The sequence below is a fragment of the Phascolarctos cinereus genome, unplaced genomic scaffold, assembly GCF_003287225.1.
Source record: "Phascolarctos cinereus isolate Bilbo 61053 unplaced genomic scaffold, phaCin_HiC Scaffold_5;HRSCAF=322, whole genome shotgun sequence".
NCBI classification, from domain to species: domain Eukaryota; kingdom Metazoa; phylum Chordata; class Mammalia; order Diprotodontia; family Phascolarctidae; genus Phascolarctos; species Phascolarctos cinereus.
The window spans coordinates 56,614,702-56,637,251 of NW_027555958.1; the positions used below are offsets into that span (position 1 = coordinate 56,614,702).

The 22,550-nt window shown below is 41.0% G+C and overlaps 1 protein-coding gene across 1 annotated transcript in view; it reads right to left on the minus strand.

The window, feature by feature from the left end:
• RAP1A (RAP1A, member of RAS oncogene family) overlaps positions 1-22,203 on the minus strand; it is a 115,779-nt gene extending 93,576 nt beyond the window's left edge. The window contains exons 1-2 of the mRNA XM_078155507.1: positions 22,079-22,203; positions 9,976-10,606 (exon numbers count right to left, since the gene is read on the minus strand). Of these exons, the coding sequence (XP_078011633.1) occupies positions 9,976-10,606; positions 22,079-22,203 (756 nt within the window). The remainder of the gene's footprint in view (positions 1-9,975; positions 10,607-22,078) is intronic.
• Between the last annotated feature and the right edge of the window lie 347 nt (positions 22,204-22,550).

A 22,550-nucleotide genomic window follows, 5' to 3' on the forward strand; every position in this document is an offset into this window, starting at 1 on the left:
AAAGGAGACTTCTTCTCTGTGGACAGTGAGATACTCCAGATGTTCCTACTTGCTTATGATATCATGCTAGTTGCAGCAAGCCTTGGAACACTGCAGAGCTTCCTGGAAAAGATCTGTATCCATTCAAGACACTTGGCTTAACCATCCATACAGGAAAAACTGATGGATGAAATGCATCTATTGTCCAGATTATAACACAGAGTTGGAGGAACCACGTACAGAGGCTGCCCATTAGCGTATGCATATACAATGTGAATGTATAAGTTTTGCAGAGAATATGCTGATCTACATTGGTAGAAGTTGTTTCTCACAGGGAACTCCTACACCAATGAAACCCCAGATCTTATGAGTGTGTGACAACACAATGGATAATTAGTTGGGCCCCGAGTTAACAGGAGGATGGGCTAGATTGTCTTCAGGAAATTGTAAAGCTCCTTTAAAAGCTCCTTTAATGATCTCAAACATTTCAGAAACAAAGACAAACTTTTTAACACTAATTTTCTATTAGTGGTGTTCTTTAATATAGCCACAAAACTTTACGAACTGAAAATAAGTATTGCTCTAAGAGATACAGAGAAATACATATTAGATGTGAGCATACTGCAATAAAGGAATTTCAAAAAAAGAAGCAAATGATGTCATCAAGAAATGTATGACCAAAAAAGGAGATGGACTAATCACGTGGTAAAAAATAATGGGCAAACAAACCAAGTGTTCAAGTGGCATCCTTGCAATGTCAGGAGAAACTGGTGAAGGCCTACAGCATATTGGGGAAGCTTCCTGTAATGGGCTTATGGGAACACATGAGCAAAAACTATACAAGATGGACAGCACGGGTAGTTTGCAATCTGTACTGCATAAAGGAACATCCAAATTCAAAAGATCACGGGACCATTTGATTATTATCCAAAGTTTTACGAAAAAGTCAATTGTCTTTCAGAAATCCATAAAGGCTATGTTTACAGCATTTTCAATTTAACCCAATATCGCTTATTAAGCACCTACTATATGCCAGGAGCAGGGGATACAAAGACAAAACTAACAAATATCTACCCTCAAGAAACTTACACTGTAGGACAGGGATACATCATATTTCCAGATAAGTATATACAAGAAGCACCAACCTTTAACAAGTAAGGGGATCAGCAAAGTCTTATAATAGGAGATGGCATCAGCTGAGCCTTAAAGGAACTTTCCACATATATTTAAAATGATTTTTACATATTGAATAATGTTAATCTTTTTACTTACTAAAATATCAACAACAGTGTATTTATCACATTGCAAGTTAACACAATAAGTTCCCAATCATCTCCAATAACAAAAAAGTTCACTAATTTATAATCAAAAGCCTAAGTCTTCGCTAAACAGAGATTTCCCCCCCTGGGGCAGTTGGGTGGTGCAGAAGATAAAGCTCTGGACTTGAAATCTGGAAGACTCACCTTCCTGAGTTCAAATGTGGCCTCAGACACACCCTAGTTACATGACCCTGGGCAAGTCACTTAACCTTGTTTGCCTCAGTTCCTCATCTGTAAAATGAGCTAGAGAAGGAAATGGCAACTCATTCTAGTATCTCTGCCAAGAAAACCCCAAATGGGGTCACAAGAGAGTCATAAATAGATTTTCACTAAAAAACACTTTCCAAAAAATCCATTTCAATTAAAGCTGCTTTTAAAAGACACCAATATTTTTATTAATAAAGCAGATTTAGTGATAACTCGTTAACATGAAGTTCAATCACTGAAACTTCCAAATTTTGACTGTCCCTAGTGACAGCTCACACTCCTATACCACTTTAAATTTTACACACACACACACACACACCCCAACAACCTTATGAGTAAACAGTACAAGTAATGTTATGTTCATTTCACAGAGAAGGAAAATTAGGATAAAAGAGATTAAGTGACTAGTACAAAATGATACAAAAATAGTTAAGTGCCAAAGACTTGGTTTTCTGACTCCAAGTCACTTTCTTCTTTCTGCTCCACCATACTACCTCTGCTTACAAGGTGAGAGATTATCCTTTCTAAAGAAAGCCAAGTCAGAACCTGGATTCCAATGTCTGATATGCATATTTACCTCCAAGTTCTCAAAAAAAAGTTATGTCCTAAAATTAGAAGTATTCACTAAAACTACTAGTGGATCTCTTCATAGTCTGGAAGCAAGTACCACAAAATGTGGTCAACACCGCTCTAACAGAAGACATCATACAAGAGAACTATTTCACTGCAAACATGTTCATAACATGTAACAAAATTCATGTAAACTAAACCGAAACCACATAAAGAAATGAAAAACCAGAAGCCAACTCTTTATTTTATAAACTCTATGCTCTTACTTTATGGGTACATCGTAGACAGGTCTAGGGGAAAAAACCCCAACAATTATGAAAGCAGTACTGGCAAGCTACCAATGCATTTTTGCCCTGGTATACACTTTTCTCTTATTGGAGAATAGTGCCATGGGAAGAAGAATTTGAATCAGAGTGGAAAAAAAGATTAAAGATGAGCAACTCTACACAGAAATTTATTCATGTTAAACAGAATTACAATGACAAATCGAACAGAGAAAAATCCCTTCTCCATAACGTAGCATATACAGAAAAGCTTAGGCTAAGACGAAGATCATTACTATAGCAAAATTAACTTTTACAATATCACTTTCCAAACAATTAGAAAAAGTCTGTCCTAAGATTAAACATTAGAAAATGAGTCTACAGTAATAACTGTTAAAGAACAGTGTGGGTGTCCCCCAAGGCTCTGTCATAGGCCAGCTTCTCTTTTCATTCTATACCATATCACTTGGTGATCTCATCAATCCTCATGGGTTCAATTATCATCCCTATGCAGATGATTCTCAGATCTATCCAGCCCTTACCTCTCTCTTGACCTCCAGTCTCACATCACCAAGTGCCACTTGGACATCTCAAACTGGATGTCCTGTAGGCATCTAAAATTCACTATGTCCAAAACAATTCATTATTTTTCTTCTGAAATTCTTCTCTTTTTCAAGCTTCCAAATTATTGTCAAGGTCATCATCATCCTTACAGTCACCCAGCATCACAACCATATCACCCTTGACTCCTCTCTTACACTCACCCCACATACTTAATCTGTTGCCATATCTTGTCATTTCTACGTTCACAACATCTCTTGTTATATTATCAGCCCATCTCTCCACTCACACATCCACTCCCTAGTACAGGCCCTCATCACCTTACACTAGGACTTTTGTAATAGCCATTGGTGCATCTCTCTGACTCACACCACTCTCCACTCCAGTTTATCATCCACTCAGCTGCCAAAGTGATTTTCTGGAAGCACAGGTCTAACTATATTAGCCCTCTACTCAATAAATTCCCAATGTTTCCCTATCACCTCTAGGATCAAATATGAAATCTTATATCCTTTAATCCCTTTCAAACTCAGTGCCTTCCTACCTTTCCATTCCTCTCACCCTTCCTCTCCTCTGTCTGCCCTTCCATGCAGTCACACTTGCCTCGCTTCCATTTCTCCCCCACAACATTCCATTTCTCTATTGCAGGCCTGTGTACTTGAGGTCCCCAACACCCGAAACCCTCTCTCTCCAAACCTCAACCTTTTGGTTTCCTTTAGCTCAAATTCACCCTTCCAAAAGAGGCCTTTGCTGGGCCAACCTACTCCTAATGCCTTACCTCTACACTGTATATTTTATGTGTAAATAGTCATTTGTACTCTGTCTCTGCCAGTAGAATGTGAGCTCCTAGAGAAAAGGAACTATGTTTCAGCCTTTCCTTGTATCTCTTGCATTTAAGCACAGTACTTTACACATAATAAGCACAATGCTTGTTGGATAAAAGGATTTAACAGGTATCACAGTCGATAGAGGAAGAAAAAAGTTCAAATATGGCCTTAGACACATTTACTAGTTATATGACCATATCGCATTACTGAGATAGTGAATGCATAAGCACTTTATAAGAAATTCAGAGTTAATACCAAGTTACTTACTTTAAGTTGAAAATGAATTTTTTAAAAACTATGAAAATGGATCATTCATTAACAGCAAATCCAGGTTCTGATATTAACATCACAACTGCAGTATCATCTTATCTATAATATTTTAGAATGCCTATAATAAGTACATTTTGGAACTTAAAAAGTATTATTAATGGCAGAAGATTCAATCGGAACAATGAAAATTGAAACAATCGGTGTTTTTAAATTTCACCTGTTAAAAATAGTTACTGCTTGCTTGTTTAATGCTTTACATCAAGGAAATTTGTTTGGAAAAGAGTAGTTCTATTCATAGATGAATTTTGAATATTACTGAAATTACAGTGAATGATGGATTTACTCTCCAGATCATACTCTTAGGAGATCTGAAATAGCATTCTATTACGAACGCAGTGATTGCTACTAGTAAGCTACAGTCTTACAAACTGTGTTTTGGATTTTGTTAAAAGTCTTAATAGTTGTGCCCAATTTTTTTGCCCTATTCAATTTATAAAGTCTTGCCTACTTAAGTTAAAGTTGAGTTCTATCATAAAAGATTATTTTTTACAAACACATACAGCATAACATTTCCTGTTTTAGCTCCATCTTAAAAACCACTAGATTGTGTGGGTACATAGCAGTCACATTTATATATATTCAAAGTGTCTCTGGTAATGACAAAACTGCAGTCTATAGCAATTCCCATTATATAAACTGAATTAGTTAAATACACTTATAAGACCTTGTTTGGGTCTTATAAAATATTACAAGTATAAGAAAATATGAAATTACACATTTAATTTACAGATCAACTTTACCATTACACATTACCAACCTCTTCAAATGAACTTTAGACTAAGTAGCTTTACTGGCGACAAATGTTGGAAAATCAGAGTAATTTAAATTATTTAACTTTTTAGGTTTCCAATACCAGGATATGTAATGGAAATGACAAACAGAAAAACACTCCAAATCATTAACTTACTGATGGGAAATCTTAGTTTCATAAAACATCTTCAATCCCCTGTGTGCATACCACATACTTCAGAAAATTACATGAAATGGATTATTTTTAGAATGCTTATATAAAAAGCTCAATATTTCCTGTTTTAACTCCACCTTAACAACAACACACACTTTCCTTTTGATTTTCTCAGCTCCTACTTCTGTTTTCATGTGGAAAGGATCAGGATAATAGCCATAAGTTTGGGCTGGTTATTGCATATTACTGAACGAACTCACATTCACTATTTGGGCCAATTAAACCTACGTAAAAGAGGAAAAAAACATCCCCCGGACATAAAATGAATTCCTACCCCTGATCTGAAATCTCAAAAATGTATGCCAAGATGAGAATCTGAAGATCGTTCAGTGTAAATTCATCATCAGAATGGCAAAAATTTTAAATTCATGTCTTATTAAGAGTGGCTTAGTAGTGTCTTTGTAAGAAAGGTTAACACATAAGGCATATTAAGATAATGTTAAAAAAACAAAACAAAACTGATGCCCATTTGCTAACCAAAATTCTCACACACTGAGGGAAACAGGGGCATCTCAACTATATACATAGATACATACATGTATACTTAATATGTATATAGTTTGTAACATGAATCTTTTATAACAAGAAGATTCTCAATGTCAGTACAGCAAGACGATGACATAATACTGTGTAAGTATTCAATTCTTAGAAATGTCACATTTACTTAAAAAAAACAGATGAAACCAATTTTAAAAGTGGTTAAAGTAAGATATATAAATCTTCAATTTAAAATGCACCATAGCACTTACATATATGTCTGATTATGATTATATGTTTCTCTTACATTGGGAATGTGGATAACCTCTTACAAAGAATGTTATAGAGGGTGCTTCAGGTGAGAGACTATATGATTCTGAGGCCCTTTAGAACTTTTAAATATTATGATTCTAAACTCAATATTTCAGAACTACAAAAGTTCCTACAATAGTATAATTTTTTAATCAAATGATAAAACCTGTACCATTTCTATAAATTAAAATTTCAAAGCAGTTGATATTTGACAAAATTAACAATAACTGACCTTCCCCCCAGGCAACCTGAGATTTCATTGGTATAAGGCAGAGGTGTCAAACACACAGCTGCATGCTGCCCACACTCCCACACTCCTGAATCAGCCCAAAGAGATTAAAATATAATTTAGAAATATTTAACAAAGTAAATAAAAATACAATAAAACACTGGTGATACTGCATTTTAAAACCAAGTCAATCTGTGGCCTACAGGGATCCTTAGGTGGTATAGTTTAGCGTCCTCTCCCCACCTTCTATTTCAGTTTGACACCACTCTTTTGGAGAAAATGCCTAGCTTGAAAACTCTCTCCACTAAACACAGATTAGGCAGGAACTGGTGCCTTTAATCATTAGAATTGCCTAGGGCAGTGAGAGGTTAAGTGACTTAGCCAAGGTCATAACAATTAGTATGTGTCAGAGGCAGGGCTTTAAACTAGATCTTCAGGACTCCCAAGGCTGGCCTTATTAACTACTACTACCCTGTCCCTCAGTGTTTGAATAACTACACAGAATTGCAAAAATTTACAATTCAACTGTGAGTTTCCACAATAGTGGTATAATTTATCTTCAAAAAGAAAAATACTGGACTGTCACAATCATAAGATTCTAAAGATACAATACAAAAACCTAGAAATTATACAAATTACAAATGACACTACAATCTTTCCTTATTCAGAGAAAGCACTGCAAACATGAAAAATTACCTAAGTATGGAATTCTGTATATAATTTTCTCATATAAAGTAGGTGTAGGTTAGAATTTTAAGTTTCCAATTAGTCAGTATTGTCAGTCTTTGTCCACTACAGACTGGCAATTATGTCGCAATGGCTCCCTACTAGCTAGTGAATTCAGTTTAAACTTCCCTTCAGCATTCAAGGCCATTCACAAGCTGGAACCACCTTCTCTGTCCAACCTTCTCTTATATATTATTCCCCTTCACCCACTTTATGCACCTATCAACTTGGACTACTTATTATTACTCCTATACGATCTGCACGGCCAAAATTTTGCTTTAACTGTTCCTTATAACCTGGAATATCCAATTCACCCTCTTCTGCTGGTAGAATTCTTATACACCCTTTAAAGCCTAATTCATTTTTTTAAAATGTTTTATTTTTAGGAAACTGTGGTAAAGTGGCTTGCCCAGGGTCACACAGCTAGTATATGTGAAGCGTTTGGTCTGAGGCCAGATTTGAATTCAGGACCTCCTGACTTCAGGGCTGGTGCTCTATCCACTGCACCATCTAGCTGCCACCTAGCTGCCCCCGTTAAAGCCTAATTCAGTTCCTACCTCTTCAGGAGGTCTTCAAAGAGCTCTCCAAATGGCAATGGCCATTCCCCTCTTGGCCCTCAGAGCTCTTTATTCATCCTTTTATGAGAGCAATAGAATTCTGAACCTGGATTTTTAAAAGAAAGATTGCAGAGTCCTGACTGACGTTTAGTAGCTGTGTGACCAAAAGGAAGTCACATAACTTCTCTCAGTATTGGATCTCTCATATGGGCACAAAAGATAATGATAACTGCATTAGTTCACAGGCTGGTTATAAAGGATAAACGACAATGTATGTCAAAGTGCTTTTGGCAAAGCAGAGTGCTAGACTTGGGAGTCAAAGACCCAGGTTCAAATCCCACTTATTGACACTGCACGACCACAGACAATTCCCATACAAATTTTTTAAAATATATTTGGGGGAAGTAGAATTCAGGAAGAGAATGGTGAAGGAGATAGCACTTGAACTAAGGTTCAAAAAGAGGTAAGGATTACAAAAGGCAACAGTGAGGAAGGAGACTGTTCTCTAGGTACTGGGGCAAGGAGACTATGCAAAGGAGACTGAATAGGGAATTTCTATACAGGGTATAAAAATTAGGCCAATTTGGCTGGAAGGAAGGGAGCAGGGATATGAAATCAGTCTGGAAAGACAGGCTGAAGCCAGAATGTAAAGGGTTTTCATCCTATAAGCAGTAAAGGGCCACTAAGGCTTCCTGAACTTTGACATGGTCAGATCTATGCTTACACATGACATCAATGCTAACAAATTATACCAATCAGTTGAAGTACTATACCAAAAAAGACATCACAGTTTGCCACTAAAACTTTCTATCTGAATAGTGCAGCACCAGAAGTCAGAAACATATGTCCTAGTCCTCACCCTAACACTCACTAGCTGTGTGACCCTGGGGAAAGTAACAAACTCTCTGAGCCTCAGTTTCCTTATTTGTAAAATTCTAAATCAAATCCAAAATTCTGAATCAACAAGTTGGGACTTGCCAAAACCCCCAAAAGAATAACCAAGTTATTTTAAAATAGGAAAACATGTTACAGATAAAAAGGAGCTTGAGGCTTAATGTACTGGTTACTATATCAAGATAACTCAGGTAGTCATTATATAAAAAGAAAAGAAAAACGACATACATACACCCACCCTCACAACTTCTGAACAGGAAACCCAAGGAAAGTTTCCAAATCCTATTTCTAGCAGCTCTTCTCCAGAGTACTACTCCTCAGCACTCAGAAAGTACAGGACCTACATTTAGAACTAAGAGCTGGTACTACATGCTTAGAGTATCAAAATAATAAATAAAAGGAAAAAATTATATTGCCACACACTACCTATGAAGGTATAAACCTCTCTTCTATAAAGTTGTACCTTGTTGATCTCTTACCTCATTATTTTTTCCTCTCCCTCCCTAGAAGTGAACTTACTTTCTAACATTCAGGGCAAAGCATATTCTAAAATACAGTTCCCCACAGGTGTGCAGACCCAATCCCCCAAGGAAAAAGTATCCTTTCCAATGCAGTATACTAAAAAAAACTTCAAGGCCAGTGCCCCCAACCACAAACTTCTTGGAAGAGGTGTATTCGACCCTTCTGCCTTCTCAGTTTTGAGGCAAGACAGGAATCCCATTGCACCCACTCTCCTAACTACATACCCAAGGAATTTAAAAAAAAAAAATAAAGGTAGTGCTTAAAAGAGGCTTTAGTATTTGACAGTCATAACCTCCTCAGTTTTGAGGCAAGACAGAAATCCTATTGCACACATTTTCCTAACTATATACCCAAGGAGTTTAAAAAAAAATTAGTGCCTCAAAAGAGGACGATAGTACTTGACAGTCATCCCCCCCCCCCAGTTTTGAGGCAAGACTGGAATCCCATTGCATCCACTCTCCTAAGAATATATTATACCAAGGGGGTTTTTTTAAGGTACTTTTTAAAAGAGAGGCTAATAGTATTCGACAGTCATATCCTCCTCAGTTTTGAGGCAAGACAAAACTCCCATTGCACCCTCTTTCCTAACTATGTACCCAAGGAGTTTTTTTTTTAAAGGGTACTGCTTAAAAGAGGGGCTAACCGGGGACAGAAAGCAATGAAATGTGTGTTTGTAAGAGAACAGGAGCCAGAAAGAGGGATGCCTTAAGCCCCCAGCTCCCTAGGTAGGGGAGAGGTGGGCACTTGGAAGGGGAGTGGGACCCCAAGAAAGGCGCTAAGTGCAGGGGGGGAATGGCAGAGCCAAGGCGCCTCCTCTTTCCTGGGGGAGAGCGCGGGGAAGGTGTGCTACCCCGCGGTGGGCCATTCCCCCGGCCCCCACCCCAAGAGATCTAGAGCACTGGGACTGGGGGACCCTGCCAGGCCAGGTGCGAGGCGGGGAGAGGAATGGGGACCTGCCACCTCGGAGGGTGGGGGCTCGATGTCCGCCCCTTTCCGGGCCCCTCCCGCCGGCCCGTCCCGGGCGTGGCTGCCCGTGGCCACGGCAGTGGCGGCGGCGGCGGGGCCTCCCCGAGTCCCGGCCCCTCCCGCCCGCCTGGGCCCCGCGGCCGCCGCCGCCCCGGACACTGGGGGAAAAGGGCGGGGGGGGGGGCAGGGGACGGACGGACGGACTGACGGACGGACAGGCGGACTGCCGGCATCAGCCGCAGCCGGCCCCGCGCCCCCAGCCTCTCACTCACCCCCCGGTCCGGCGCCTCCTCCTCCTCCTCCTCCGCCTCCTCCTCCTCCTCCTCCTCCTCCCCCTCGGCCGCGGGTCCTGCTCGGGCTCTGCGCGGCGGCGGCGGCTGGGCGGCCTCGGGAGCGGCGGCGGCGGCGGCAGCGGCGGCCTCGGGAGCGGCGGCGGCGGCCTCGGGACCGCGCACGCACGCACGGACGCACGCCCCTCCTCCTCCTTCCTTCTCCTCGCCTGGCCCCGCCCAATCTGCGAGAGCCCACGCTTCGCCCCGCCCCAGAGCCTCATTCTGGAGGCCGCCTTTAAAAGAGCCGCGGGGAGGCTCGGGGTCAAGAGAGGTGTGAGAATGGCGGGTTGGCGGCCGAGTTCCCCGAACTGAACCCTTCGCTTCCCCCCAACCCCTCCCCCTCCCCCTGATTTCCACGTCCTGGGAAATGGCAGCACCGGCGTTCCTGTCATCCCGAGGCTGAACCTCCCTGTCATCAGCCTCTGGTGCCTCCGCAGGATTTGGGATATCCGGCTCCCGTCTACACGCGGTTGTCACCGTATTAACCCGAGAGCTTAGCCCAGATGATTGTTCATAACCTCCCGACTGTCCTTCCTGCGTCCAGTTCAGATCCGTGCCCTGGATGATCTTCCTAATAACGTTATGTTAGTGCTGAAAAATCTTCAGTGGCTCCCCACTGCCTACTGAAAAAATTAAAACCACTGCCTCTGGCATTCAAGGCCCTCCACAGTCTGGCTCCAACCCACCTCCCCAGGCTCATTCTATATAGCCCCGATTTATATAACACCTACTATGTGCAAAGGAAGGAGATAGATGGCTCAATGGAATCAGGAAGAATTGGGTTAAACTTCGACCTCAGACAAAGGTGGGCAAGTCAGTTACCTTTTGTTTGCCTTAACCAACTTCAGAAGGAAGTGGTGAACCACTCCAATATCTTTGGCAAGAAAATCCCTTGGCCAGAATGTTTTAAGGGAGTCAGTAAGAATACGATTGGACTGAAGAGCTATGTGCCAGGCACTGTGCTAAGCTCTTTAGAAATATCTCATTTGAGCTTCACAACAACTCTGGGAAGTAGATACTATTACTATCTCCATTATACAGATGAAGAAACTGAGGCAAAAAGAGATTAAGTGACTTGCCTAAAGTCACACAGCTAGTAAATGTCTGAGGCTGGATTTGAACTCAGGTCTTCCTGACTCCAGGTCCAGCCCTCTATCCACTACACCTAGCTGCCATACATTCTGCATACTTCATTCCAGACAAACTGGATCACTTTCTGTCCTCTTCTCATGTCCAATCTCCTCATCAATCATACTCAAAATAAATTAACACCCCTCCTTTACCATTATCCCTCCAACTTTTAAGTCCTTCCCTTCTTTCAAGGTCCAAATCAATTACCACCTGCTCTTCGAAGCCTTCCTTGACTCCCTCACTGAAATATCATCCTCATTTCTAATGAAAATCAATGTCAGCCAACGGGCACTGACAAACAAAAGGAAAGGCAAACCTTCCCTGCCCTCAGGGAGTTTTCATTCCAAGGAAGTCATCACATAAAGAACCTGAAGTCCCAACCTTTTCTCAAAATTGAGATTCCGGGAGGAACTCTACAATGGAAGCAAGCATCACAGAGTCACAGGGAGAAGGTCACTGAAATACAGAGGCAAAGTCAGAAGAGGAAGTTCAGCTGCTCTGGAAAGTGAAAGTGACCTCTTCCCAAATTTCTCAGACCATTGCCTGTTGGACTTTCTTACACTTAACTCACTCTCCCTTCTGTCCCTTTGCACAGAGAACAGAAATGTTTGTTGAATGGAATTAAGTTGAATTGAACATTTGGAGGGAAGAAGGAAGGTAGGAAATGGAGGAAGAGGAGGGAGACTCTGAAGAAAGCTGAAAAGAAAGAAAATAAAAATAAGGAAATGGAAGAATGGGAAGGGACTAGTTCCAAGACTTTTGAGTTTTAGTTTCTGTGAAATAAGAGGGTTGGTCTATTCTAGATTATGTCTAAGGACCCCTCCAACTGTACATGATACTGGAAAAGGAAAGTCTTTGAAAGAGATGATTGAGGCCAGGGACTCCATACTCTTCTCCATGCAGATATGGAACTTATATGTGACTTGGTATATATGTTCTAGGAAGTTATCTATGGCATATAGGAGGTTTAAAGGGGCTTCCCTTCATGCAGTCTACTGTCAGAGATAGGATTTGAACCCTACTCCTGACTCCAAGCCCAATATTCCATCCACTATACAGACTATGCAATAAAAAGGACAGTTTGTGAAAAGATCACTCTGCGTCTTCGTGCATGTAATAATAATAACTATCAACAACTTTTACGTAATGCTCTTACATGCCTATTTCAGTTAGTCTTTACAATAAACCTAATCAGGTCAATGATGCAAGTATTTTTGTCCTTGTTTTACAGATCAGGAAACTGAGGTTCAGAGAGGTTAAGGAAACTGCACGAGGTTACAACAGCTGGTAAGCAGCACTCTAAGCCAGGTCTTCCGACTCCTGGTCCCATGTTCTCTCTCCTAGAGCACAGCTGCCTCAAACATTTGGTAAGAGTGTGATCCTAGTAGATGTTTCCTCTGTCAGTCTTTACTGAATGAATAAGTGATTCTCTGATATGAAGTCTCCTAGGAGTGGGATTAGAATAGGGGAAATTGACTCTTGAAGAGCTAATCCAAACCCCAGGAGCAAATTAAATGCCTGACAAAGGTCTCTTAAAAGTTTAGGGAGAACCTTCATGTTTCTCCAAGATCCTTGTACTCTTGTGCCCTGGGTTCCTTTCACACTATGACACCCCAGTCCCTCTCCCAGCTGCCCTAAATATTAGAGACTTCTTAGTCCCACCTTAGTGTCTGGCACATCTGTAACAACTGTAACTTTTTTCTTAAGGGCTAAGGAGATCCCAATTCCCACTGTCCTAATACTGACTCCAATAATAATGAGAAATAAAGAGAAGAGGTGAAATCTACGAAGAAGCAAGGGGCGGGGGGGAATCCTAAAACTTAGAACTCACCAAAAAGTAGAATGGCTTGCTTTGAAAACTGATAGGTTCTTTCTCCTTGACGGTCTACAAACAGGCTGGACCACTATTTGGTGGGTTTGATGTAGCGGGAATTCCTTTCATATATGAGTTAGACGAGATATCCCATAAGGGCGCTTCCAACTCTCAGATTCCATGGTTCTGAGAAAGTCTCTACCTGGCCTCAAAGAAACTAAAGCTTGAGCTACTAAAGAGGGAAGACATTTAGTGGTATTACTTTTCTTCCGGCAGCTTTCTGAGAATTTGTAACAAATGTTCCCAGATTCTTAGGGGACTTGTTTAACTTGGCATTATTTTTTTTTATCTTAGATGAAGGTGACTGGAGTGAAACTGTCAGGGTCCCTGGAGTCAATTTATGGACAAAGTCATTTTCAAAGCATTAAAGTTGTGACACAATCCATTTTTAAAAAAAGAGTTCCATGTAATTTTGTTGTTATTGTCGTTTAGTCATTTTCAGTCGTGTTTGACGCTTTGTGATCCCTTTGGGGTTTTCTTGGGAAAACTGCTGGAGAGGTTTGCCATTTCCTTCTCCAGTCCATTTTGTAGATGAGGAAATTGAAGCAAACAGGTTTAAGTGACTTGCTACGGGTCATGATGCAGATTTAGAAAATATTTTCAGAGTTAGTGGCTGCATTGCCTTATGTAGAACAAGAGTGAAGTTACTTTTCAGTGTCAAGCTAGAACCAACAGTCCAGGTGGAACACTAGATTATAAGTCTCTGGCAGGGCAGAAACCAGGGTGAGGTGACTGAGTTTTATCCAGGGTGCTGAAATTTAGAAGGGCACACTTTCTCCCTTGGTGGTCTCCTGGCTCACCATTTCAGTGCCTCAAAGTCCTCTCCCAGCCCTGTGCTCCAGAATGCTGCATCATTCTTGACTGTATCCTAGGACTAAAGAAAAGGCCACTATGCCTGCTCCCATCAGCCTTATCCTGCACCTCCTCCTGGGTGTTGTGGGAGTTTGGGGGTAAATCAAGTGCCATTAGCTGGGCCAAGCAGGTGCAGACCAGACTCTCTGAGGCAACAGGCTCCTCTTCTCCTCAGTACAACCGCACCTGGCCCTGAGTGGCTCAGAGAAAAGCCACATATGGGGGTAATTGAAGATAAATACCAGTCAGTACAAGATGCCAAAGACTTCCCATACCATAGATGAGCTCTGTATCTTCACTCACAATAGTAATAGCAGTAGATGACTTTTCTAACCCTAAATCTATGACCTTATGAAGATGATTATTACATAGGAACTCAGGAAAATATATCAAATAGCCTTTGTGACCTATAATACTCATGCTACCTAACTAATAACACTTATGGGACATAATCCTTGTGTGTAAAGCAGTGATAAGGCTCATGTGACTCTACCATATATTATATGTAAGACAGTCTTTGGACAGTGAAGTTGTTGGCTTTTATGTATAAAAAGGCTGGGCGAAGCACCAAATAGTAATTCTGTATTTCCCCATGAGAAAAAATAATGGAAGACCTGACAGGAAGGAGTTTGGAGACAGAATGTGACAGGCTTTAAATGCCACCAAAAGGAATTATGATTTATCCTAGAATCAATAGGAAATCACTGAAACTACTTGAGCAAGGAAATATCATGGTCAGACCCATGTTCTAGGATTGTAAACTTGGTACCTGATTGGAGGATGACCTGAAAAGGAAGGAGAAACTGGAGGGAGGGGAACTGCCACATTAGTCCAGGCGAATGGTGTGGAGGGCCTGAGCTAGGATGGTGGCCATGTGAGTGGAGAGAAATGGATAGATTTTGAGATATGTTGTGGAAGTACAATTGACACTACTTGGTAAATGATCAGATATCAAGAGTGAAGAAGTGAGAAGAGTTGAGGATGACCCCAAGGTTGTGAACCTGAGAAATTAGAAGGATGGTGGTGCCCTTAAAAGAAGTAAAGGAATTTTTTTTAAAAAGAGGTAGATTTGGGGAGAAAAATAATGAGTTTTATTCTGGGTATGCTAAGTGTGTGTGATGCTTATGGGACATCCTGCTGGATATGTCCAGCATGCAGTTCATGATGCAGGACTGGAGTTCGGGGCAGATGTTGGTCCAATATGTAAATACAGGAGTCATTTGCAAAAAGATGATAATTAAACCTTTTGAGGTGATGAGGTCACTGAGAGATCGTAGAGATAAGAGAAAATAGCGCCTAAGACAGAGCCCTTAGGTACACCCACACATGAGGACAGGGTTTGGATGATTATCCACCAAAGGAGACTAAGAAGGGACAGGTAGAAGTATAAGCAGGAGACAGCAGCATCATGAAAACAATGCGGGGAGGAGAGAATGCTCAGGAAGAAGGTGTAGTCAACAGTGTCAAATGCTGCAGAAGGTTTAAGAGGGATGATGCCTGGAAAAAAAGACTCGCTAGATGTAGCAATGAAGAGAGCTCCTTGGGGACCTTGAAAAGAAAAGTTTCAGTCAAATGGTGTGGCCCAGCTCAGAAGGTAGATTGCAAAGAGGTTGAGAAGTGAGTGGGAGGTGAGGAAGAAGAAGAGTATAAAAGACTTTTTCTAGGAGAATAACAGAAGGTAAAAGATGCAAACTTTTAAATGTGTGTCCTTAAAAGTACAAATGACTGCAGTGTTGATTGAATCTTGGCATTTAGGGGCTGTTACAGACCTAAGAGACATCCCTTTAAACTCATATAAAAGAGGGAAGGCAGAAAGAATCAGAACTAACAACCAGAGATGAGAGAGCCCACCTATCTCAAAGTTCCTTCCCAGTCTTCTTTGCTGGCATCGTCAAGGCAAAGCAAAGCAGCATCTTTGCTGGGTATATGTCCTACCCCATTAGTACATCCTCAAGGATCTGACCTGGGCCCTCTTCTCTTTTTCCAGTATACCTTCTCACTTAATGCCCTCTTTAGCTTCCATGGGTTATCATCTCCATGTAGATTATAGATTATACATACACACACACACACACACACATATCATATATATTATATAGATATATATTATATAGATATATCATATATATTATATAGATACAACATATATATAATATAGATATATAGACATATATATCTGTGATCTTTCACCTGACCTCCAATCCAACATCTCTCCTTATCTATTGGACATCTCCACCTGGATGTCCCCTGGACATCTCAAACCCAATGTGGCCAAAATAGAGCTCATTCCCCATCCCCTGAAACCATCTTACTTCCTAACTTCATTGGTCAAGGATACCACCATACTTCCAGCCATTGGGTTATACAACCTTGAAATTATCCTTAACTCTTCACTCTCCTTCCCCACATATCCAATCCCTTGCCAAGTCTTAGGGATTTTTTTTTTTACCTCTACCTCCCTATTGATTTTTACCTCTATAAGAAAGATATTTCTTATATCCTTCCCAATTTCTCCACTCACGTGGCCAAGGCCCCAGTTCAGGCCCTTATCACCTCTGGCCATGTTGCCTCCCTCCCTCAAGTCTCTCATTCTCCAATCTGTCCTTCATATAGCTGCCAAAATGATCTTCCTCAAGCTTAGATCAGACCATGTCATTGCCCTGTTCAATAAAATCCAGGAGTTCCTTCTTGCCTCTAGGGTCAAATTGGAGCTCCTCTCCAATTTGACCAGCTCCTCTGGTCATCATTTAAAATGCTTTTTGATTTGGTTACAATGTACGTTTCCAGACTTTTTGAAAATTACATCCCTTCATACCTTCTATAATCCAGCAAAACTGTCTTTCTTGCTTTTTCTAATATGAGCCATTTCATCTTCCATCTCTGTGAGTTTGCATAGACTGTATCGGTGCCTGGAATACACTCACTCCTCACCTCTACGTCTGAATATCTCTTCCTTCAAAGCTCAGCTCAAGCATCACCTTCTACATGAGTCCTTTATTTATCCTCCTAATTTCTAATACCTCTCCCCTGAAATTGCCTTGTATTTTCTATTTTGCCCATATATTTGGTTTTTAAATGTTTCCCCTGATAGAATTTAAGTTCCCTGAGGGAGAGAGAGACTTTCAATTGTGCTATTGGATCCCTGGTGCCTATCACCTTGGGCAGGCAAGCTATTTGCTTAATTAGTGCTTAATTGCTTGGTTGCTTGCTTGAGTAGGAGGGTGTGAAGCCTGTTCTTCTGCATAGCTCTCTTCGGGCATACAGTCCCCCACTGCCCCAAAAATGCTAGCCGAGGAGAGACAGTAGCACAGCCTCTTGGCTCAAAAGATGACAGCATCAGTTGATAGGTTCCAGAACTCCAAGCTGTGGAGAGATAGTGGCAGAATATGACAGAATCCATATGCTGAATGCATGTTGCCAAGGGACAGTGATACAACTTTGCTTTTCCTCTCTCAAGCCTGTAATTCAAAGGCAAAGATTCCTAAGGACGATCAAGGAGACAATGTGGTGTCTGAAAAAGAGTCCAAACATTGGTGAGAACTCCAAATGTGGCAACAGAAGATGAAGTCTTTTCTTATCAGAAGGAAAATGCTGGTTAGGAGGAAGGTAGCATTAGACCAACCTCACCTTCTATAAATGAGGGAGAGAGAAGCTTGGGGAAAACTAGAAGTTGTACCAGGGGCCCCAGCCCCAATCAACAATGTGTGATTGAGGCTAGGAACAAATTAAATACGAAGGTGCCTCACTTTAGGCAGCATGCAACTAGAAAGTGTGAAGGAAAGTGTTTGGCGAAGTGGGAAAAGTGCTTAATGCAATGCTGCCTGAAATGGTCTTCCCCAAATTTCACCACTTCTGCCTCTGGAAGTTCTTCTCCCTTTTCAAACCCCTGTCATAGACTATCCCAGATGTAGAGCTGAAAGGGACCTCAAAAACCATTAAAGTCTAAAACACTCATTTTATAGGGAGGAAACTAAGGCCCAGGGAGGCGAAGTAGGTAGTATCAGAAATGAGATTTGAACTCAAGCCCTCCAACTCTAGAGCACTGTGCCTCTCTAAGTGCCATTTTTTTCCATGATGCTAGAGTACTCCCACCTGCCTTGAACCTCTCAGGCCACACTTGGCCCTATCTTATACCCTTAAACATTTTCTAACTTGTAAAATAGTTGTTTTTCAGCCATTTTATATTGTGTCCAACTCTTTGTGATCCCATTTGGGGTTTCCTTGGCACAGCTCATTTAACAGATCAAAGAAACTGGGGCACACAGGACTAAGGGACTTCCCCAGGGTCACACAGCTAATAATTGTCTGAATTTATATTTGAACTCAAGAAGATGAATCTCCCTGATTTCAGGCCCAGCTCTCTTCCCACTGTGCCATCCAACTGCCCAAAAGTAAGTGAGGTCCCATTGATAAACCTCACAGGTAGTTTAAGCCTAGATTTGTTCTCATTTGTACTGTAGTATGAAATCAAAGTTTCATTCTTTCTTCAACCCTGTCTGTTTCTGGGACCAGAACCAAAAACTTTCAGACAAGGATAGAAACTAAGGGGAAATCTAAGCAAAGATTTCATATCTGATCATCTCCATCTCCAGTAACTTTGGGAGGGAGAGTACTGGAAACTCTCTTTTGTATTTTAATAATTAGTTAAGTCAGATGCCAAACTTTGAGTATACAGAAACATTAGTAGAAGGTCCAGAACTGGAAGACATGTATAGTAAACAGACAATATTAGACTGAATTCAGGGAACAAATCCCAGATTCAAACCAGATTCCAAAATCATGACCTTTTATCAAAGCTTCTTATTAGGGTGCTGGTTATGGATTAGCTGGAGGCAGAATGTGTTTGAGTCATGGAGTACTCTGGACAAAGTTTCACGTCTTAACATTGGCTAAGAAATAGATGGGAAATTATCTAACCAAGAGAATGTGCAGACATTTTCTAGGATGTTTTTTGGAAGTAGAGAGCTCAAGAGTATCTACTCATGGGGCAACATAAGGCCCTGGAGATGAAGAGTGCTGATGGTGGTGGTGGGGAATAATCTAGAGAAATGGTTTGCAAATCAATTGTTTTTAAACACATTTTTATTTGGATGAGTGATTTCCTTGCTGGAGGGAGCTCCCACTGTCAAAGCCTCCAATGCAGATCACCAAACTTCTTATAGTCTTGGAGAAAGGACAAGTGACTTGTCATGATCAGATATAGAAATGTAACTGTCTCCTGATTGCAAGGTGGGCCCAATATCCAAAATGCCACTCTGACTCTTGAAAAATTCATCAACAGTTATTCACTGTGCCTTATGTTGTGCTATGGGGCACAAATAAGTGTAAGATACACACAGAGAATAATATAGGTAAACCACTTTGCAAAATTTAAAGCCAATATGAATGTCAGCTGTTATTATGATTATGTCAACAAGCATTTATTATGTGCTTGTCATGTGTCAGGTACTATGTTATTATTGTTACCAATCCACCAGTAGCTTACAATCTAGTTTCAAAGAAAGGAGCAGCAATTAGTAGTGATTTGAAGGGACTATAGAAAAAAAAATAGAAGACAAAACTAGGACTGATTGGTTAAGAAATTCTAAAGGCAGTATATGCTGGGAGAAAAAGTAAGAATTAAACAGAGTCATTTGAAAGCCTATAATCAGATTGTGTGCTGTCTTGGGGAGGGTGGGGGTGGGGAGGAAGGGAGAGAAAAATTTTCAACTCAAAATAATATGGAAGTGATTGTTGATAAATCAAAATAAATTAATAAAACTTAAAAAAAAAAAAAGAAAAGACCTGTACCAAGGCATCGGAAGACTATATCAATATGTGGCTGGTTCACATAGTGGAATACTTGAATGTCATAGGAAACAATTAAAGTCAGTGCCTGGGTAGCTCTATGGTGTACACTTTCTTTAATGTTTCTATATATTTTCTTAAATGTAATATTGTGTGTCTGTTGATAGTTATAGCAAATGATAGCTTTGTCAATGATTCTGAGTATAATTGGTATTCTGATTGGATTTATGCCAATAAATTCAAAAAGAGCTTTTGAAAAAAAACAAAGAGCTTTGGGGGCAAATCTGCAGAATATTTGAGGACCCACTTCTGCTTTGAGCTTTCCAAAGGATAGAGAGATATTGTTGAAATTCTAACCCTGCCTCCTGCAGGATAACAGTATAAACTAGTAAAGAAGAAAACACAGGGCCTTACATGGCCATGCATTTATTGATACTGTAGACATCCAAAATGAAACATAACCCACCCCTTCCCCTGGGAAGTTTTGGGCTTTTTTTTCCCTTCTCTCAAAATTGTAATTGCCCAATTGGACAAATTATACAATTTCAGCTGATTCAGGCATCTCAGTGAAACTCATTTGCTGACTTAATGAGATCCAGAACCAATTTGTGATCTTACAATCAGCCAAGCTCATCCCTGAAAACCCTGAAGGTCTAGAGGAGAGAGGTCAATTCAGGAGAGGGAATTAGTGGTACATTAATATGAAAATGCATTCAAATACATTCTTGGATGTGGGAGTGGGGGCAAAAGAGACATTGTGCAAACCCTCAGATTCTTAGTGCCGATGGCACAAAAAGGAGGCTTTCTCACTTTTTAGAGAGTGTATAGGAATTCTATACCTGCCTTGCAGACTATACTGAATATCCACACCCCGCCCCTTCCTTTTCTTTATAGATTTCACAGCTTCCTCAACTCTTTAAAAGAAAGAAAGAAAGAAAGAAAGAAAGAAAGAAAGAAAGAAAGAAAGAAAGAAAGAAAGAAAGAAAGAAAGAAAGAAAGAAAGAAAGAAAGAAAGAAAGAAAGAAAAGAAGTTCACATTTGACAATTGCTCCAAGAAAGTTATTGGCGGCCTGCGAAGTGAGAACATAATCTCACCTTAATTTATTGCACCAGGCAGGCTCATTACACATGGTGGTGATAATGACAACAATGTAACTTACTATCTAATAATCACGTATATTGCTCTAGTAACAGTACTGCTGGGAGACCCAGGTATGCTCAGCAGACTCTGTATATGGAGCTAAGAACCACTGGATGCAGTCTTGGCCCTGTGCCATTGGAAAATGCAGAGCCATGGAACTTTGCAACGTTAGGATGTCTACAGAACTCTGAGGGATACAGTGTTTGGAGAGAAGGTGCTGGGACCTGATTGACAAGCCTCTGTGAACTCTTGTTCCATAATACTGCTGGACTATGCTGGTGGAGTGGATACTTGGGACTATGAACTTTAGAGTATGAAGGGACCTTAGAGATCATGTTAGTGCAATACCCACATTTAGTGCAAATGAGGAAACATTATATGACTTGCCCAATGTCACTTTGGTGGGAAGTATTGCTTGAGATGAGAACTCAAATCCAGGTTCTCTGACTACAAACTTAGTATACTTTCTATCATACCATAATGCTACCACACTTCCCAGACTGTCATCCAATCATCCTTCCCTACATCTTCAAATAAAAAAGTTTCCTGGATTGAATTCTCTAGGATTGTTAATTTAGAATCCTAGAGATGGAGGAAATTAGGGTCATACTGTCATAGGATTATGAATCTGGAGCTGAGAGGGATCTCAGAAATTTTCTAGTCCACCCTCCTTTTTCACAGATGAGGAAACATGCCCAGAGGTGTGCAATGACCTTCTCATAGTCTTTAGATGGGAGAGCCCCTACAATGAGGTGGGACTGATAAAAGTTGAGCAGTTCAAACAGAACGTTCATGGGACAGACCCTGCAATTCAGGGTTAGAGGAGGTTACCTACAGCATTTGTTGATTATTCAGGCTATACAACTGCAATATGAAGAGGAAGCCACAGAAGAACAGAATCTCTGGACTGGAAGATCTTAAAGGCCAGCTAGTCTGATCCATGCCTGACCAAGACTCCCCTCTAAATTACAGAGAACACAGTAAGGAGCCTCTCTCTCCAGGAGAGAACTGCCTTCCCCAGTCAGTGAACAAGAAAAGACGGAAGGACCACTGCAGCTGCAACTCTAGTGATTGGAGTTGTGCCAAGGTGGGAGACCTGGTTTCGGATCTTGGCTCTGACACTCCTGGCCTCAGTAATTTCATTTATAGTTGGGGGATAATACTTGAAATTCTCATAGAATGGTTATGAGGAGAATGCTATGTAAATGTAAGTTCTTATTTATTATTCCTTCAGGATGCCAGCCATCCTTCCAGGATACTCCTTTGGCTGTCTTTCAAGGCTGCCAGTACTTGGCCGATTGCAGGGGTGATGCTCCGAGGGACCAGGGGCATTCAACTGGCCACTGACAATGGCTGTGACATTCACACAGAGGTCAGCATCCATCCTGGGTGCCTTCCTGACACTCTGCTTGGCCTGGAAGCTGCTCATTAAGGCCAGCGGGGGATTCTCATTTTTAGGATAATGGGAACTTAATGGGGATTATTTTGCTTTCCCTCTACCAGCCAATGCTTTCATGGCAAAAGCTCTGCAGCCCCAGGCTTTGCTGCCAGAACAAATTGCATTCTGAGCAAAGGAAAGCTGTGACCCAGGAGACTACCCCACAAGACTGCAGCACAGCTGAGCTCAGCTCAGCTCAGGTCACCCAGCTTCCATAATCCCCCATCCCAACAGCTTGACAGGTAGGAAGATTTCAGGATGGCTTCTGGGCTCCTCAGTAGCTATATATCGCC